This window comes from Pseudomyrmex gracilis, unplaced genomic scaffold (genome assembly GCF_002006095.1).
Source record: "Pseudomyrmex gracilis isolate BER0280 unplaced genomic scaffold, ASM200609v1 scaffold_26, whole genome shotgun sequence".
Lineage (NCBI taxonomy): Eukaryota > Metazoa > Arthropoda > Insecta > Hymenoptera > Formicidae > Pseudomyrmex > Pseudomyrmex gracilis.
Window position 1 is genome coordinate 118,286 of NW_018020610.1, and position 20,143 is coordinate 138,428.

Sequence of the window (20,143 nt, forward strand, 5' to 3'; positions counted from 1 at the left end):
ATATATACATATATGCGTATGTGTGTGTATTATATATAGATATAGAATATTACATATAATATATATAATATTCTCTCTTTTACTCTTTTCCCTGTCACGTGACTTTAGTCAGTTGTTGTTTTTCTACTTCTTCCTGTCACATGACTTTACTTTAGTTACGTTTTTAAAGACACGTGACTTAAATACAGTCACGTAACTTTAGTCGCGTGTTGTTTTTTCACTCCCTTCTCTTTTCCATTGTCGAGTTTGATTTTCATGCGTTATTTCTGACATCTCTCATATGTACATCATGTGTATTGTATGATTTGTAAGACGTATATACTAGCTGTCATCGCGGTGACAGGTAGTGTTTACTGGCACAACACGTTAAAATAAAAACAATAACAGCGCGCGCGTGTGTTGTGCTAGTATTATAAAATTTATGTGCGTTTTCAAATCGCGATGTTAACAAGAATTTATTTAAAAATTTTTAACATTCTCTGAACAGTGAGAGAGAGAGAGGAAGAGAGCACGCAATTACATAAATGAATTGTCTGATTGCGATTGTCAAAGAACATTAAATAAATAGCACTTAAGAACTTCCTCTCTCTTTGACTCGTCTATAAAAATTCTATTACTACTCTCTCATCTTTGTATTTTGTCTTTTTTCTTTTTCTTTTTCTTCTTTTCCATCTTTTATCGAAAGTGCTCGACCGCTACGATAGTTTCTTTAGAGTGAGTTTGAAAGAAACTCTAAGACAAATTCTACACATTTGACAGTTTTCAAAGTTTCTGTCTTGCGGACTGAACAGCGGAGTGACTATTTCATAGAAAATAAGACGTGAAAGACGAATTATAGATAGATTCGCGATTTCTCACGCGAGACTGTCTCCGATCAAACGCGCGCGGTTGCCTCATTGAATATATTTTCTTAAATAAACATGGAAGGAACAAATACACTTTTATACATTTACATTTGAACAAACTATGTCAAGAATAATATTTCGCGTTTAAACAGTCGATTGAAAGCAAAACTAGTACGAAAGTTTAGACAGAGAAAAAACAGGAGCGATCGTTTTGTGTTTTAGGACGTATTATTCCGTTGGGTCCGGTGCTCAGGGACGAGAGCACCAACGGCACTTTAGCTGACGGCGTTGACGAACTATTGGAATCTCTAGTGAAAACCGCGACAAAAACGCCAGCAACCAGAACTACGCCTCGCGAACGCAAGCGGACCAGACACGCCGATCGTAAGTCTTGTAAGTGTGACCCCAGCACCCTGCACCTAGATTCTCCTCTCCTTTCTTTATCGATCGATCTCTCGTCGAGGTGAACCAACCTCTCTAACCGATAAATGAGGTTTTACCGCAGTGAGTTTGTGCGGACGTTACAAAATATAATGATTTTTATATTGATTTATTACTTACGTAATGAATCGAAGCGCGACATTTTAACGTTCAAAAAGAGCAGCAATTTTCTTGCTTCTACCAAGTAATTCATTCACTTCTTTATTACACAAAAAAAAAAAAAAATCAAAATCGCATCTGAAATGAACACTTGAATAAGAAAAAACTTTCACACGCAAGCATCGTGAAAATTCATTAAATTTCTAAGGGCAACGAAAAATGTTGGGCACTAGAATTTTCCAATAACTTCTGCTGCCGCAAGAGCCTTAAATTATCCGGTGTGAAGTATACATTATTGAGAACGGCCGGTTCGCAGATAGAGCTGCGAGGTCACTTCGAGTCGATCGATAAGCGAGAAGTTTGGAGATGTCGGCGTCGACGCCCTAGATCGAACATGCGATCGTACGCGTATCGCGTTGTTCGGTCTTTACAATTTTCCATGCACTTTATTTTAGCACTGACCTATTCAACTCTATTTCAATGTACGTCTGCTCAATGGCGCTCGTTTGTCTACTTCGACGTATAGTTGTACCATTGTAATTAATTCGAAACCTCGTAATGCCTGTGTTAGACTCTATTCTACAATTCGAAACTTTCAAAACTTTTATTCGACCAAAGTTCACTTGAAATTATTTGACCAAGGTTCACTTAAAATTTATTGACCGAAGTTTACTTACAATTTTATTTGACCAAAGTTCACTTAAAATTATTTTACAAGCTGTTTTTTTTTTTTTTTTTTTTTTTTTATTACTATTACCGAAGTTGATTTAAATTTTTAAGCAGAATTCAGAGAAACTCTTCGGTTCTTACTGTTGATTTTTTTTCTTTTTTTTGGGGGGGTTAAGTGACAATCTCATTAAAATTTTATCGGGAAAAAGTGAGATCATTAATATTAAAGAAATTTTGTAAGTGAGAAAGGCTCTCCTAAAGTTTCTTAAATTTCACAAAATACTAAACTGCAGCGCAGCTGCGTAGAATTTGCTTAAGCGTAACTTCGCTTGTCGATCAGAAAGAAATTTCGCCGGAACTTCGTTAGCACTAGTAAGAACAAACTTCACACGCAGATATGTGCGGGAGCTCTAGCAACGGAGAATCCAGAAAATCTAGCAGCTTGGTCGAGATAATATAACATCGTATAATGCCGGTAGATTAAGCTGTTTCTCGTTTGTTTTGTTCGGACGGTGATCGATCTCGATACGCAGGAAGTCGAAATAATCCTTCGTCCGTACCGATAGCGCGTAAATCTCGCCGTAATCCGATCACCGAGAGTACGTTGACCAATCTTTTCTCTCGCGATACTTATGATAAGCCGGTTCGGTCTGCGTGTTCGAGCGCATCAAGCATGTTATATCGTTTGTTCTGCCGGTTTGCTCAAAAAAACGTATGCAACAGAAGCGAATTATACTTCCAAATCTCTAATCTATTACTTATCATTTTTTTTTGCAGTTGAATTCGTTAGAATTTTTAACAAAGTTTTTAAGAAGTTAATTTTATTAAAATAGCGAAAGTGTGTTAAACGACGTTCACCGGGTTAGAATAATAAAATAAGTTTACACAAGCACAATTGGAAGCAAGAAAATCAAGAAGCAACTTCACAAAAATTATATACACTACATTTGTTAATTAAATTAATTTGTTAATTAAAGTTCTTTTGGGGAGGGACAAGCTCCTCCGAGGTGGGACTTCTCGGGAAATTTGTTAATTAAACGCTACATTTGGTAATTAAATATATACACTAAGTTGTTAATTAAATTAAAAATTGACTTAAGTTAAAAACTCTTTAATTTAATATGTAAAAAACACGCATATCGAAATGACCGCATGTTCGGCCTGTAGAAGACTTTCCAACAGTATTTCTCGCGGAAACGTGGTGGAGAATCTATCCCGCTCTTCTCCTCCTCCTGCTTTTCCTTTCTACGTAACTGACTGTCCGAGTATCCTTTTATCTGATCAACCTGCTACGAAATTCGTGGTGATGGTCTCCGACAACTAATCGATATAGATCGAGAAACTACTGTTCTGACAAATTATTCCTGTAACTTTAAAAAATAAAAAAAATTAGTAACAACGCTTGCTTACGGGGGTGGCCTAGCGTTCTTGCGTGTCTCTTCTTTCTGTCCGATAGTGAAGCGATCGCGCACCCGGGAGAACAACACCACGCCGGAGGGGTATCAACCCTGATGGGCCTGGTTTCGTGACCTCTACGATTAAGGTTCGGTGCTTGCAAAACTTTGGCACGGCATGACTTTAAATCCGCGCAACACACATTTCCTTCCTAAAATGTAGGGTAGTTTTACTAACACGTTGATCTTGTAGCATGTTTGTTAGTGAAATTGATACGTAGCTATTAACACGTCAGATTGGCGAGATTGGCGATACAACTTCTGTTCATCTTTTCAAGTTATTTGTTTGCTTTAATTAACAATTGAATTTTGCATTATGCAAAAATATTTTGTTTTATTTGATTTTTTAAGTAATAATAATAATAATAACGTTCCATTAAAACTTGCGTGGAAATTATGCGTGTGAACATTACATATGTATTTGTTTTATTCTGATGTATTGCAGTATGTAATTAAAAAAATCATATTTTCCATATAGAAAAGAGATCAATATTTAATATCAAACTAATCAAGAAATAAGAACACCAGAAGAGTCAAATGACCGCTGAATATATATACGAAATATGTATTTTTTAAATTAATACACATAATAATTTTTAAATTGAACTGAATTCGAATTACCACATGTATTAATTTACACGTTTAAAACATATATATTTTGCGCATCCTGCATTTGGCTATTAAATCCTTCTCAGTTAGTTTAATATTACAGAGAGGTGTTTTTATAAATATTTGTTAGTATTTAGCAGTAATTTTGATATTGAAGCCAATATATCAATTAACTATTTCAATTTGACGATATAGTTAATAAATAATATGATCAATAATATTTGATATTATTAAAATTCGCGAATTGTTATATTATTGTATTATTGTATTGTTATCAGTTTAAATTAGCGGTTGGAAGCAATTAACATAATTGTATTTTGTTTATTTTCGTCAAAATCAATAGTCTTACAATAGATATTTGCTTCGCGAAAGATAAGATACGATATTCTTGCGAAAAGGAAGAAGCTATTTCGGTAAAGTTCGAGACTCCTCTTTCGGATAAACGAATACGTTAAGATCGCACGCGCTTTGAACTTTATACAATTTTAGTCTCTTATAATATGCATAAGTGGGACTAAACTGCGCTCGTTTCATGAGAGAAACAGAGCGCGGGAGTAAGTAAAAAGTTCAGCTCCCTAAATGGAACGCGGTGTCTAAGTTTCTGGACTTAATAGAGACTTACGCCCTACGCGAATGTCCCTCTTGCATGCGAACTTTCAACGATATAAACCCCGCTTTTCATCTATTTGCATCTCAAGGTACGATACGAAATGTTCTCGCCTCCTCCGCGTGTTTGTATGTGCATGCATTTATATTCGCGAATGTGATTCTTAGGGCGAGGACTCGATATCATATCGAAATACCTTTATGGAAATTGGTTTCCACGGAGATCGTTATAATCTCAATTTACATTGCTGTGCTTTAAAACTGATCGCCTCTCCGATATAATAGTATATAAAATAGAAAATATTCTCTTGCCGGCTTTAAAACTGCGCAACGTAGTCAACGACAACAGAGAGTTTTAACAAAAACTGATTTATTTGAAAAAAAGAGAGCAAGTCTCGGAACGAGAAAGACTGTAGAAAAAAAAAGGAGCGAGTAAACGCGTAGATAGAAATCTTTGAAAGAAAAATGGCGCATTTCTCGAACGCGCTACACGAAAGTGTTTAAAAGTTGAGTTCAGTGAAAAAACGAATGAACTTATTTCTAACAGCCGTAAGATGTTGAATATTTTTCTTACGCGATAATGAACATCGCTGCTCGTACTGTGCGAAAAACGTCTGCTTTCGTCTGAATATCGGCTGTTCGCATCGATCCGTCCAACACGGGGTAGTTGAAAATTAATGCGCCGTGCTTGAATTGGCACGGAATGATTGTCGATACGCGATCGTTTGAGCATGAAGATGGATTTTGATTAGCACGCTAGCATCACACATTGAATATGACAATGTGTAAACGTTGTGACTTGATTTCACATGCATTGCTCAACAACGTAGCATATTATATTGCAAAGACTGTTAAATGTATAACGTAATGATTCCAATTAAACTATTTTGGATTTATATTTCAAATCCACTTTTATTACAAATTCATAAAATATTTATATATTTCTATATTATTATATATATTTATTGATAATATATGTTTCGAAAAGAGTTGTCATAATTATTAAAATTTAATATTTTATATATTAAATTTACAATAATCACATTTAACGCGGTATTAATCAGAGAAAAAACGCGGGAAAAATAATATATTTCAGAAAAATTTTAATATATAATATTTTACGTACTTAACATCGCATTTAAAATATGATTAAAGTCCGCAAATTATTTATATATTAAAGTTACAACGACTAAGAGTTTGGGAAATCTCACGAGCTTCTTTGTATGTATATTTATAAAAATAATTGGCATTAAAATGCTACGAGAGAATATTTTTAAGTTTACTTTTGATCACGACAAACAAACATAAGTATTTTGTCTTAAGTCGTCCTTGCCTCGGAGGATTAGAAGTATCCGTGAATTTAAGTTGTTATCCGTTGCGTTTGCTCTTTGCGCTTCGTAAAGCGTGAATGCGTCTGTTGTGAGGATAACGAGAAAGGATCAAAGGAATAGAGCTGGTAATTGTTGAGAGAAGAAAATATACGCACAATGCTGGCGGTACTTTAGTGTCGCGTAAAAGAGCTCTTTGTTATATGACACTGGATCAAATAAACTAGTATTATCGGTATCGAGGGTGATAGCATCATTATCTCCAAGGCAGGGATGGTAGGTACTTTTGAAACTGTCTGTTGCGGCCGTTGGTGTTATCGATCTCACGTTTGGCGAACCGTAACGAAACCGTAATTATCGGACAATACTCTAATTTGCTACTGACTTTAATAAGCAGGATTAATTGTATAATCCGCGCGAATCGGCTACGGAATAATTAAAATTATTGATCTTTCCCGTGTGTACGTGTTATATTCTTTTTTTTTTTTTTTTTTTTTTTTCGATAACACATTTGGAATTTGATTGTAGTTGCATTTTAAAGCAGAAAGTGCGAACACTTTCCGTTTTCCATGTCACTGGGCATGCATCGTTAGCTACTATTTCGGGGGAATTTCAGACCGATTGCAATAATGTCTATACCAACAACCATCGGGCTTTTACAGCTGTATTCCGAATGGTTTGTTTACCATCGAGCATATCGACAAACCATCACGTCGACTAATCTCCACACAAAGCAGCAAATTAACTCTCTGCTATAATTATTTACCCGATCGAAATAGAGTAACATGCACAACAAAATTCACATATTACACGTACGTGTATATAATCGTGTATCGTAAAATTAACTTGACTAAAATATTGGTACTAGTAGTTTTGAAACGCTTGAAATGCAATAGAATTATTTAGAAACTTCTTTACGTACATTTTAACGATTAACTTCGTAAATTTTCTTTTTTTTTTTTTTAGTGAAATTATATTTTTTTCTCATCGTTTTATTGATTGCGTTATTTGATCTGACATTATTTTTTTTTGACACTGGAAATTGTGAGATGAGACTCAGCAATGTATTTTCTAAAACTCTCTTTTTCACTCACTTTTTCTCTCTCTTTTTTTCTTTCTTTCTTTCTTTCTTTCTCGTAACAATCGCTGCTGTTGAGCGCAATGAAAGATTAATTATTGAAGTTTAGGAGAGTTCCTTCTGTCGATCACATTAAAAATCACAAAGTACGCCTGCAACTCGTTAATTAAACATCAGCGAACTCGAATAAAATTTTGCATTGACTTGTACTTAACAGAAACTTTTTATAGCACAGAAACGGTGTATTAATCGTGTATAATAATTAACATGACAATAACATTTAATTGCAACTCGGTCGTTTCCTCTTTACTTTTGCAGCATGTCTCTTAGAATGTTGTCACGGTATGAATTCTAATTTTATATTTGCATTTTATATTTGCTGCTTATTACTCAATAAAAATACCATTTCGCGCATTGAGAAAAACAGTTTTTTTTTCCTCGTGATTTTGTTTTTTCAATTTATTACAAACGGTTATCAAAGACCAGAATAGCTAGTTATTAGCTTGTCAATTGTTTCAATTGTGTTGTATTTTTCACTGCAATTCTCAATACGCGACTTTGAAATAATTCAAGCAAAAAATGATGTCCGTCAATAACCTGTCAAGTACAGACAATATCTCGAAGTCGGTACTGAACAAATTTGTTTGTAAAATTTAACATTTTTTCTCTACTGTGTCACATGCGCTTTTGCGTTTCGAATAAATTTATTAAAAACGCGACATCTTTGGAAATAAAAAAAAAACAGTATATCCAACGAAAAGATATTTTCGTATATTATCGTTTATTTGAGATATAAGTCAACGAGATAGAAACATTGACACAGCACATTTGCTTGCATAATATCGTGGAAAAAATGTCATCGGCGCCAGCCGCTTCGTTACGTTTTCTCTTTCAGTGCGTAGAACGTTGAAGAACGGTCTCTCGGAAGAGGAGAAGAAGCACATCGCCGCCTACATCAAGGGCTACTGACTGTGATAATACTCGCGAGGCCACGGAGACACGCTCTCACGAAACGAGACGAGGACGTCGAGCCGGGGACGTCGAAAGAGCGAGAAAGGGGAGTGAAGAGAAGTTCAGTGAAGACATCGCGATCCTTCGAGAAGATCTCGATTTTAAGAATCTTGTTCCGCACCGTCATCGCGACGGTTCGACGCTTCGAGCAACACGACACGATCAATAGGATTTGTGACGTTCGCCGAGCTCGACATCCACGCGTTTTAAGCCCCGCGTGCACTTCGTGTGTGCGTCTGTCGTTTAATTTGTCAAACACGATAAGGACGAACACAAAGAGAAAAAGTAAAAACAAAAACAAAAACAAAAAAAAATAAATAAAAACAAAAAACCCGCGTTTTGTTGTAAATTAGAATTACTTATTATATAAGTATTAATCGGTGATTCTTAAGTTTAAGCGCGAACAAATTCCTCTTCGACACGCGCGAAGCAAGAATAATTTTGCGCGCTATCTTAGAGTCTGTAGCAATTTTTCTCTTTATTTTGCAGCGATTTTTCTTGTTACGTAGACTCTCTTTGTCTTTTAGAAATTTTTCTCTTTCACGAAAGTTTCTTTACTCCGCGCAATTCTTTAGACATTTTCTTTTCACGTTTACCTTCTTTTCTGTGAAAGTTACGCGCGCATTGCTTACGTGTTATTACACCTTATATGTATCGTATCTTTCGGAGGAGTTACACAGAAACGACAGGGTCGACAATAGCATCAACACCACGTGCCTCGACGAATTGTTTTTTAAATGACCGATCGATTTTTTAAGACCGACTCTACTCTCGAGCGATCATCGACGCGCTTCTTGTTGTCATCGATCAATTTGCAACGAAGAAACACAGATATTTTGCATACGAAACAATTAAATATTCTAGAACGATTCCTGTCGAATTATTTAGTTTGTTGTTTTTTTTCACTGAACTAGCTGCACCAGAATTCATCATGGCCGTTCAGAATTCATTCTTCTCGCTCTAAATGGAGAAAAAAATATATGAACTCTGAACTAGTGCAATCAGTTCAGCGAAAAAAAAAACAAACCAATTAGCGCGAATATACCGATATACATACACATATATATATACATACATATATATGCTGAACGACGTAAATTTCTAGCGTGACTTGCGCCTTTAGCTTGAGAGAAGCAACTCAATTATCCTCTAATCATCACTTTATTGTTGCGTTTTGTAGAGGCGCATAATCGCAATCATTGTAACTTTCAGTGGAAATGATTCTTGAAATAAAACGAAAAGTAATTAAACAAACCGAGAAAGTTTTAATGGTCTCAGCCCTCCTCTTTTTCATAGTTTTTTTTCAGAGGAAATCTACAGCGCATAGTTTTTAAAAATCTGATTTTGTGCAAAAAAAAGGTGAGTATTGCGCATTAAAAATATATTTATATCAGTAATTCCAATTTTTTTTTTTTTTTTTTTTTTTTTTTTTTTTTTTTTTTTTTTTNAATCTGATTTTGTGCAAAAAAAAGGTGAGTATTGTGCATTAAAAATCTCGTTATATTAGTTTTTTTATTTTTTTTTTTTTTTTTTTTTTTTTTTTTTTTTTTTTTTTTACAAAAAAGATAAATTTCACAAAAGAAAGATAAATACGACATTCAGACGGGGATGCAGAAATTGAAAGAGGTAGTTATATAACAAACTGTGCTCGAGACACACGATTTATTATTAACCTTCATCCAACTTTAACAACATACAATATAATGTAGTAATAAAAAACGTATCAGTTAAAATGTAATAATGATAGCTATGAGATAGATTTGGGAGGTTCGCGTAAGAGCAACCACATTTATCTCCACCGCGCATCCTCGGGATATTTCCTCATCCTCCTCTTCCTCGTCATCCTCTTCTTATCTCCTGATCATGTTGAATCACGCGCGCGCGCGCGCGCGACTCTCTCTCTCTCTCGAGTAAGGGATCGTTATGGCTGGAATAAGGAAGGGTTTGTGGGGAGAAGCTTGAGAGTGAGACAGAAAATGCGTGTGATTCTTAACACCATACATCGATGCCTTTGAGTTACGCTAACATATATATATAATCATGTAGAAAAAACACTTTCTCCGTCGCACATGTTCCTTTCACTCTTGTCATCACTTTCTCTCTCTTTTTTTCCTCCATATTTTATATATAATATATATTTATATATATATAGCGTGAAATACAACTCTTCTCTTTCTCTCACACTCACTCTCTTTTCATTTCACACGCCAGTCACTCAAGCAGACATTCGTGCGTTTTTCGTTTCTTGTAATATTCATATTCAAATGTACAGTTGCGTCGTTGCGCCGGAATGTCGCCTGTCTAGGAATATCCGTGAAAATTTCGTCATGAAGTTTTGTAACGTTTTTTTTTTTTTTTTTTTTTACAGGCTTTTACGTAAACCGATTAAAAAGTTTTGCGCCTTCGGACCTCATTGCCGTTGAAAAGTCAAAAAAACCTCATATTTTACCGGAAAATATTATATTGCAAAGGAAGGAGAACAACTGCACCGAAAGACTTTTGTGGATGTTCCGAGTAACTGCTATCAGGATCAGAGAGGTTTCAGGTGGCGGTTACGACGGAAGTGGATCGAGATTCCCTCTGCAGTCTCGAGTAAAATGCTGCATGCGTGCGTATATAAAGCGACTCGCGGGATGTCATCGCGCGATTTCTATTCCGAACGGGTGCGATCGTATTCTCCGTTCGAAAGGGTTCAGAAAAATCAGGGAAACTTCGAACTATATAAATTGCGAGCCGTCGAGCGTGATTCCCGAAGCTTCAGAAAAGTTGCCGGAAGGATCTTGCGAAAAATCAATTTTACTTTACGAATTCTCAAACTTCGTTGTCAAAAATGTTCACCTACTTCCGGAAGTTATCCCTGATCAAGGACGCGAATGCGACTTCGGCGAGTCGAAGATTCCCGAAGATCGTTCGGTCCTTTCGTGTCGTCGGTGACGTCGAGTCAGAGAAATTCGCCGGTGAATCCGATCGGTTTGTGAATGAACGAGCGAGTTAACAATTAGTCGCTCGACGCGATCGATCGGCGGATCCCGCGGGGATCTCCGAGAGGGGACTCGAAGAGGTGATTTTATACAGAGGTGAACACGTGGTAGCGCGAGACGCGACGGCGTTGCCGACGGCGAGATATCGCCGTCGACGCCGACAACGGGCGCTCAGAGACGCGATAATGCGGCACGAAGACTTCAGAGTTCGTCGTGCTTCGGCCCACTGAACTCTTCGTGGGAGATGAAGCCGTTCTTGTCCTTGTCCTCGTGCTGGAAGATCTCCTCGACGAGCTTATCGTGGTCGGACAACATCTTCTTCACGTCCTCGTTCTCGCCGCTGGCTTGGTCGGCCTCTATCTGTTTCCGCAAATAGTCGCTCACCTGCAAATACAAAAATTAGCCGCACACAAATGAGACAAATTGTTAGCAATTAGTGTGTGTTCAATTTAGCGTCAGTTTGTTAATTGAAAAAAGCATTATTGTTCAATATTGCTAAAGTGTAGTGAATTATTTCGCAGCATGTAAAATATTATTTCTCTTAAATTCGTTGAAATAACAATTTTACGGTTTTCAACAATTTAAAGTTTTTAATGCATTTACACGATGAAGCATGATTACATAACGCAAATATTTATACAAATGTAAAACAAACACGAGTTATTTGATGATAATACAAGCGCGATTAAAATTCAAATAAACGTTATTAATATCATTAATCAAACTTAAGCAAATATTACAATAGTTTATCAGAGAGAAAGATTTGTAGATTTACTCTTTTGGCTGTAGGTATAATATTTTTCTACGACCAACACCGACAAATAATCCAAATAAAAAATAAATTGTGATCTTGCCATTGCTCTCACCTCCTCGCGGGACAGTTGATTGTCCTTGTCGGCGTCAATCTCTTTGAACACGTTGGCGGTTGGAGGTGAATCACTGATGTTCATAAGCTCAACTTCGAACGTAAGAGTAGCACCTGAAAATCAGCAATAATCTTTCTTTTGTTGTGTTTTTTTTTTATTCTACACGTGATGCGATATAAGCAAATAAAAAATTTACATCAATACTACGCGTACGTCAAGCAATAATGATTAGTTGCTATTACGTCTTTGTATAAACATATTTTTCAATATTTTTCAATATTTCGTCATTTTGACATGGGTTTATATAATGCACTGACGAAAACCCCTGTTTGATACAAATTTTCGACGTGACAGGACTCCCATTTCGTCAGTCGAGAGGTTTATCCATTTTTTTTGCAAATACTATTAATCTCGATCCGGGCGAGCACTCGTAAATCATTTCTAGAGCGCATCGATCTGCTGTCAGGCGACAAAGCTTTTTACGCGTTTCGGCATGGATATATATATATATGTATATATGAGAAATATGTAGAGTATATATATGCATGACGGAGCAATAAATCGGATAAATCGACACGCATGCGTAAATATATGCGAGTAAAATGTAAGCAAAAATTCATTTGAGAAAAGAAAGAACAGCACTAATTATAAGAACTGACGATAACAGCAAACAGACAAAAATAAGAGATAACCTTTTTTTGTATATAGAATGTATAAAATTACTTATACTGCAATTAAAAAAGAAATTTATTGATTATTACTCTTCACAGAGCCAAATCGTTCTTTTAGAAATAACTTTCTGGCGTATTTATTCAAAACGGAGGATTTGCATGTCTCATGTCATTATGTAATATTCAAATTTGACGTTGGTACAATTTCACATAAATGTGTTCAAATATAGTTTGCGCGTAAATAATGAAAATTCCGCTCTATATATGCGACGGAGAAAATCCACGAGAAGTTCTTCTGTTGCAATATACAAGAATAGACATTTTAACAAAAATATGATACAAACTAAATGTCTTGATTTTGAATCGATATATAGGAATTTTGAAATAGTATCGGGAGAGTCATAAAATACATTGTTAAACGTAGGATCGAACAGGACAAGAATTAATCGTGCGCAAAACACGCACACACACACACACACGTTCGTGTATCGCTAATAACGTCGCGCACAGAAATTTGATCGTCAATAACGGCATCTATAGATATCCGAAATAACAATGACCAGCAAATTCGGCTGGGGAGGGTTAACGAAGTGCCCGACACAGGGAGAGAGAATGCATACGCGCCCGGCACGTCCAGCCATTAATTATGGATGGTCCCGTCGCGATTAAGCTGGCCCTAATGAAATATGGCGCTTAATTATTCACTATTTAAACGAGTGAAATTAATACGGCGAATAATAATGCGTCGGTGTAACGATCGCCGTCGCCGCGAAAATTGGACGTGAGAAATAGAGAGAGAGAGAGAGAGATGGCACTTTGGTGCAAATATTCCGATCTTAATCTCGTTCCTTTCACACGCCGTTTCATGTAACGTTCTATGTAGAATATTTCAATAAATTTGTATGTGATGTTCAAATTAGATTATCGGCGCAGAGAGAAATTGCGCATAAACTTGGAGAGAGAATTAGACGTTTTAATTGTCAATATAAATGTTCTTGTATGTTATATCTCAGTGTATTTTACATGTTATATTTTATGTATTTTCTCTTTATTTTTGTTTATTATATTTTCTACGGAAAACCGTGATAGACTTGTAGAGTTTCGGTGAAACAATTACGGACTCTCGTTGAAGAGACGATCGTAATTTCGCTAGTCGAGAGAGATATGCGATATCGATTTTAAATAAACTCTGCGAATTCCGCGTTTAAAAAGTAATTAAAATAAACAGAGAAACGCGGCGTAGAGCCAAGCGATTTATCTGCGCGCGAGATTCCTGCGAAAGAGGCGAATCGTTCATCACTGTTGATTCCGCCGCCGGTCACAGAAAGAGAGAGAGAGAGAGAGAGAGAGAGAGAGAGAGAGAGAGAGAGAGAGAGAGCCCGAGCGACAGTGTTCAATTTAATGGTTGATGCTTTATTGGATTTCCGTGCAATTGCATTTTTTGACTTCGATTCTGTTACTAACGACTACCCTTTTGTATCGGTCTCTCTTTTCCCCACGTGTCCTCCCCTTCACCCCTGCTTTCTCTCTAATCCCCCTCCCCCCTCATCGTGCTCGTAAAAAACGCTCCCGCGTGTAATTCGAAAAATACCCATGTCAGCGTGACGCCTTTTAATCGCGATGTACACCGTTGCGGTCCGCTTGATTGCCGAATATATACACCCATTGACGCCGGAGTTAATTGTCAGAAGAGATCGGAACAATTAAGTGTCGACGAAAAAAAAAACTGATTGTGAAATAACATCAATTTATCGGTGCTTTTTTCCACGTTTACAACTTCTCATTACGCAATTTCTTTTTCACGTTTGAAGATGAGAAAATTTAGAAATAAAACATGAAAATGTTTCTCGTACCACCGGGAATGACGTTTCCGGCGCCCTTCTCGCCATATCCGAGCTCAGGTGGTATCGTCAGCTTTCTCTTCTCGCCCACGCACATGTCCACGAGACCCTGGTCCCATCCCTTAATAACTTGGCCCACACCCAACTGGAAGGTGAACGGTTGATCTCTGTCCAAACTGCAACAAAGATAAAAAACCAATTTCATTTTTTCAAGTTGTTCTAAGAAAATTAACATCAATTATTGCATTGTGTGTTTCTTTTTTATTTCAATAATAATAGAACGTGTATTCTTTGTTTATTCGCATTATACGTCGCATTAGCTACACAATAAAGTCTTTCACCTCAACGCGGCGAGGAGCTAAAATGTTTTGTCTTTAACGAGTTTCGCGACGATTTGTTCACGTCGAAACTTAAAGGCGACACGCAAGGGGAGCGGAAGTGTGCGAGTCAGATGTTGCGGTGTGAACTAATTGGAAAACGCGCGGAACAATCAAGCCCTCATTTCGTATAGCAAACTTTCGCCAAGAATTCGCCATTGTGCTGACGCGCGCGCGCGCGCGCTTGCGAATGCAACTCGCGTGACTGCGCTCAATGTGTTTTCGCGTTAGATCGCAAGAGATTCAGAGGTCGTTGAAGGTGTCAAATTTATTATTCATTTCTCTAATGCGAAGAAACACGAAAGAAAGAAGAAAAGAATGCATTCCGCTCGAGATGTTGAAAACCAACGACTTTCCGCGTCGCGGCGGAATATTGCTGAACCATGAAGACGACGTCGTAAGCCAGATCTTGTTCGAGGCATCTCAAAATGCATGTTGCTGATGACTAACAAGAGGGTTGCAATGTCGAGCGCACATGCGAGATGGAAGTAATAGGAGCCAGGCACACTCAGTTGGAGAGCTTCGTGCGCGAGTGCCAATGTAGGCACGTACGAAGCAATACGGGTAATGCTAGGCTTCAGGAAGAGATACGCGAGTAATTAGTATGAAGATAAAAAATTAATGAGAGATATACATTCAAGAAAAAAACTAAACATTGATGGCACGTGGCAAAAGAACAATTTAGGATAATAAAAAAAATATTACGTTTGTTATATTTTTTGTGGATAACTAATTATTTAATATTTAGTTTTTTTCATTTTTTAATTATATCTCTTCAGGCGCGCGCCATCAATGTGACAGATATATTTTCACACATTTTTTAAATTATTTAATCACAATACAATCACGTGATTTCGAAGCTGTTAAAGCTGCGCCACAAAGTAAAACCAATAAAGTAAACCGATAAAAATGTAAAAACCAATTAAGTGTCACGGAAAAGCGGCAAGAGTAAACATAGATTAAGACAGATCGAGAGAGAATCGATCTGATTCTTAACAAAACGCACATTTTGTTGTACAGTTCTAATATCTTTTGAATGTTTTAATATTTTTTAAAACATCATCTTCCTTGTGATAAAATATCACGTATAAAAACCTTATAAAAAACTGTTTACACAAGCAAAAGAGATAGAGACCCGTCTACTACTTTTCTTTACATAACCTTTCGTCTTTTGTGTTTGCGGCATTTAAAAGCTCGCGCACAATGTGCGTGCAAATGCTGCAGATTACATTAAAAATAAAAATAAGCAGAATGTGTTTCTTTCATTCGTTTTCATTATACGCAATATTCTTGTTTTGAAGATAAATATGAAGAATGGAGAGAGAAGAGGCATTATATTTTTCCCCGAGTTAACTGTAATAGCGTAATTTTTTTTTTTCCGTCAGATTTGTGTGCGAGTGTATATGTTGCTTTCGCGAAAAGAAAAAACCTATTACGAGAGAAAAGTAATATCTTAAATGTACGCATGAAGCGGTAAAAAAAAAAAAAAATTACTGACGAGAGCGAGATTCATAAGCAATGAGTCGTTATTTATTTCTCTCGTTATCATCGTTTATCTCGCGTGCGCGCAATACCGGCAATATTTAAGAAAGATTCTTTTCATTCAGTTTTATATCCTCTCTCTCACGTATTTATACTCCCGTATTCTTGAGCTTTCCCATTCCCGCCCGGCACAATTCCACTTTATCAAGATACATGTTAACTGCGAGTCGGAAAAACGATATTGAGTATCTCGGGCGCAATATCATCGGGCCGATCATTTTTCCCGCCGTTCTGAGTGCAGATGATATAGTCAATTTCCAGCGTTATTGGTTTTTGGCTACAGCCTCGCTGCTACAAGAGGCAACTCTTTACCAACGTGGAGGGCAGATTACTTTCTCACTGACCTGCTATATTAATAAATAACGCGCTTTTCCGCAACATTGACTCCCCAAACGCTTCTTACATCGTGCATTTTATGTATTTATGTTCTGTCTGCAATTTTTTTGTGCACGTTTGTAAAATTCGATGAATATCTCATTATCGCGTGTTTAAACACACACTATTTATGTGTAAAGCAAAATTCGCTTTATTTCTGATATCTCGATTCGATCTCTGATATTTTTTATCGCACGTGCAGTACAACCAGAATTTATTATTTTGCAAAGTTTTCACGCGCGCGCCGTTGCCTTTATCGAAAAATATTTTCTATAGTGTCCCCGTTCCGGATATGCGATATCGCGCCGGACAGCTCGATAGTTTTTCCAACGCGCATAAGCACGAACGATACTGTTAGCCCGGTGCATTATCGGCTCACGGATGCTATCCGACATTTTGCAAAAGAAAACATCAATATTTTGGCACGGGAGGATATCTAATATCAGTTTTCTATACTTGAAAATAAATTGTCAAGGATTTTTTTTTAGATTTGTTCTAATAATGTCAACGTCAGTCACGTAAATTGCTACGATGGACAGTAATAAGTCCACGAGATCGACAAACGTTTTTTGAGAAACAAATATTTAATAAAACAACAACTAAAAAATTCCAGTGGATTTGATTTTTCTTCTCTTTTTAAAGTGTTTTAACTTTTTCTCTTTGTAACTGTTGGTTAATCATCCGGATTCTAACAGCGTGTTCGAATCGATACGGCTAATTGCAGCTTTGTGCAGCATCCTTTTCCTACACACGACAACGTATTTAAGTACTTTCCGGATACTCCGAAGAGTTTCTCCGTGTTCACGCGGTAGTCCATTCTCTTTCTCTTCCCCCTTTAAACTTCATTCTAACTTCTGAAAACGTTTCCAAGCCCAAGTTCCAGCCTTATATCTTTAATTCAACTTGTCAATGAGCAGTAGTTGTCTAATTATGTTAACTTTATCGTGCATTATTTTAACACATCGTGTTATTACGATAAAGGTAGTATCGAGTTATTCGCGTGAAATATCGCATCATTGAGCGCGCGCGCGCGCGGAATCGAAATGTCAATATAAAATGTAATTATTTAATTCATCTCAGTTGTGTCTTTTACTCGGACAGACAAATTGTTATACAATTTGTTAACATGACAATGTATCGATGAAGAATTGAAATTGTATTGACTTGAAAATTAAATGTGACTTTTCTCGTCGAAACAGAAATTCAATGTTTACTTAATCGTTGCGAGATGATTTTTCATTTTTAAAGCAATTAAATTGAAAAAAAAAAGTTTGTGCTCGACATATAGAACTTTTTTTTATTTAAATAAATGGGCTGTATATGAAACTATATTTGTAGCAAAAGCAAATGGCATTCTTCGTAATTACAGCCATTTAAAATGGCCTTCTGCTATTTACAATTTGAGTTTATATAAAAAGATATCTATTATTTATTTTATTACAATAAAATATTTATTATAACATAATAATAAAATATTAATAAAATAATAATAAAATATTTATTATTTTTTATAAGAGAATAGTTTTTTTAAAAGTGAAATCCTTTTTCAATATTCATAAGAAGTTTGTGCGCATTCAATTCAGGATCACATAGAAGATCACGTAGAAGATATCTCATATACGTATGTACAATTGACGTACACGATTCCAAACTGATCCGCTTAATTTCGTAACTCTTTCTCTCTCTTGTGACTTACTGGTATTTCATTTTCAGAGCTTTTCAAGTATACTCCATCAAAAAACCAACAAGTAGCTAAATAGACGCGATGGGCAGAACACCGGTGAGTCAAGGGAATTACGAATTACGCGACTTCGAATTACATGAGAAGCAGAGACGCTTCTGGTACACAAGAAAACAAAGCCAGGCACGTCCGGACGTACAGACGGCGGATAGACGGTTCTCGCGAAATGTCACGAGCGAGGAATGACGCTCAAGCACGAGAGACAGAAACAAAGGAATCAAAAAAAAAAGAAGGAAGAAAAGGGAAAAAAGAACAAACGAGACGCTAGGACAAGGAAGAAAACGAAACAATTGCTCTGAGACTTCTGGTCACTGAGAGATAAAAAATTCCGGAGGAGCACCGAATCCCGTTGTCATCCTTCTTCCGAAACGTCCTTGCGTACGCGGCGCTTTGCGAGCTTTCGTGTGCATCGCGCGGCGAGATCTTTAAATATTCAAATGATTTCTCCGCGAGAGCTGCTCGTATATATGTTAATATGCATTTTATATAAAATAGAAATGAAAATATAAAAAAGTGGACTGAAGTATAAATGCCCAGGAAGCACAATTCGATTTGATCGATGAAATGTTTATTGTAAGTTTTTCATTTAGGATAATAATTTTTATTCTTTTAATTTTATTCAGCTAGTAATTTGTATTTAACTGTAAAAATATTTCTGCTGAAGTTAAAATACGCGTCCATCACTCACCTCGTAATAAAAACTTGTGACCGAGGAAAAAGGGAAGACGATAGAAACAATAACGAAGAGAGAGACGGCCGAAAATTTTGTAGAAAATAATAAAGAGAGAAGAGAGAGAAAGAGAGAGAGAGAGAAAGAGAGAGAGAGAGAGAGAGAAAAAGACGAAGGGCGAGAAAAAGCAGCCAGCTCCCGTGCGCATTTGCATACACTCGCGCGCAGGTGGAGCGAAGCGCTCTGTGAAAACATAAATCGTACTACACATGGGGATTCCAACGGAGGGATGAAAGAGAAACGACAGATAGAGCGGGCCGGGCGAGAGAGGAGAAAAAGAGTAAGCTAGACCACAGAGAGATGGAAATAATGTATAGACGATGAGGGACAAGACTGGCCGGAGGGAAAAGATGAGGGAGAAAAAAAAACCGGAGAAAAGAATCGCTATCAAAGAATATCGCCCCTCGCGCCGCGGACCGGCTTCTTTCTCGTTAACATATCAAAGGGGGTCGCAGCGATATTTAAATTTATTCCTCTCCCTAGTAGCGCCGCCACCTTTGCGAGGGATGGTTTCACCTCATTCCTTTCCTCCCCTCACCTCCTTCTCGAGTATCGAAGCCGCGCTTTGGAAACGGCGCCACGCGTGGCCACGTATTCGCGGAAGACCGGGAAGAAGAAGATCGTCTCTTTGAGCTTTTTATAAAGATCGTCCGCAAGTAGCGTCTCTCGGACGAAGGCTCGTTTCTCTCGCGGTATCCATTCTTATCCCTGTCTCCGCGAGTGCTTTTCACCGATACCTCCCATTGTCCGTCTGATAAAGTGCACGCGGAAGAGGGCTTATTTTTTTTTAAAGCGCCACCGACAGTGTCCTGATTATTCTCTTGAAGATGTATTCCTTTCGGGAAATATGGACACGTGCTTGTTATAGTTTGTTCTTCG

The 20,143-nt window shown here is 37.0% G+C and overlaps 2 protein-coding genes across 6 annotated transcripts in view; one reads left to right on the forward strand and one right to left on the reverse strand.

Annotated features, from left to right (window-relative positions):
• LOC109852272 (FH1/FH2 domain-containing protein 3) overlaps positions 1–9,394 on the forward strand; it is a 102,813-nt gene extending 93,419 nt beyond the window's left edge. For all 4 annotated transcript variants that reach the window (XM_020423285.1, XM_020423288.1, XM_020423286.1 and 1 more), the window contains 2 exons: positions 1,068–1,238; positions 8,025–9,394. In XM_020423285.1, coding sequence (XP_020278874.1) covers positions 1,068–1,238; positions 8,025–8,098 — 245 coding nt within the window. In that variant the 3' untranslated portion in view covers positions 8,099–9,394. The remainder of the gene's footprint in view (positions 1–1,067; positions 1,239–8,024) is intronic.
• A 393-nt stretch (positions 9,395–9,787) lies between these two features.
• Positions 9,788–20,143, reverse strand: part of LOC109852259 (FK506-binding protein 2) — a 50,056-nt gene continuing 39,700 nt past the window's right edge. The window contains exons 2-4 of one of the 2 annotated variants that reach the window (XM_020423256.1): positions 14,512–14,675; positions 11,988–12,100; positions 9,788–11,505 (exon numbers count right to left, since the gene is read on the reverse strand). In XM_020423256.1, coding sequence (XP_020278845.1) covers positions 11,323–11,505; positions 11,988–12,100; positions 14,512–14,675 — 460 coding nt within the window. In that variant the 3' untranslated portion in view covers positions 9,788–11,322. Of the gene's footprint in view, positions 11,506–11,975; positions 12,101–14,511; positions 14,676–20,143 lie in introns of both variants that reach the window. The other variant, XM_020423255.1, reaches the window with a different exon arrangement.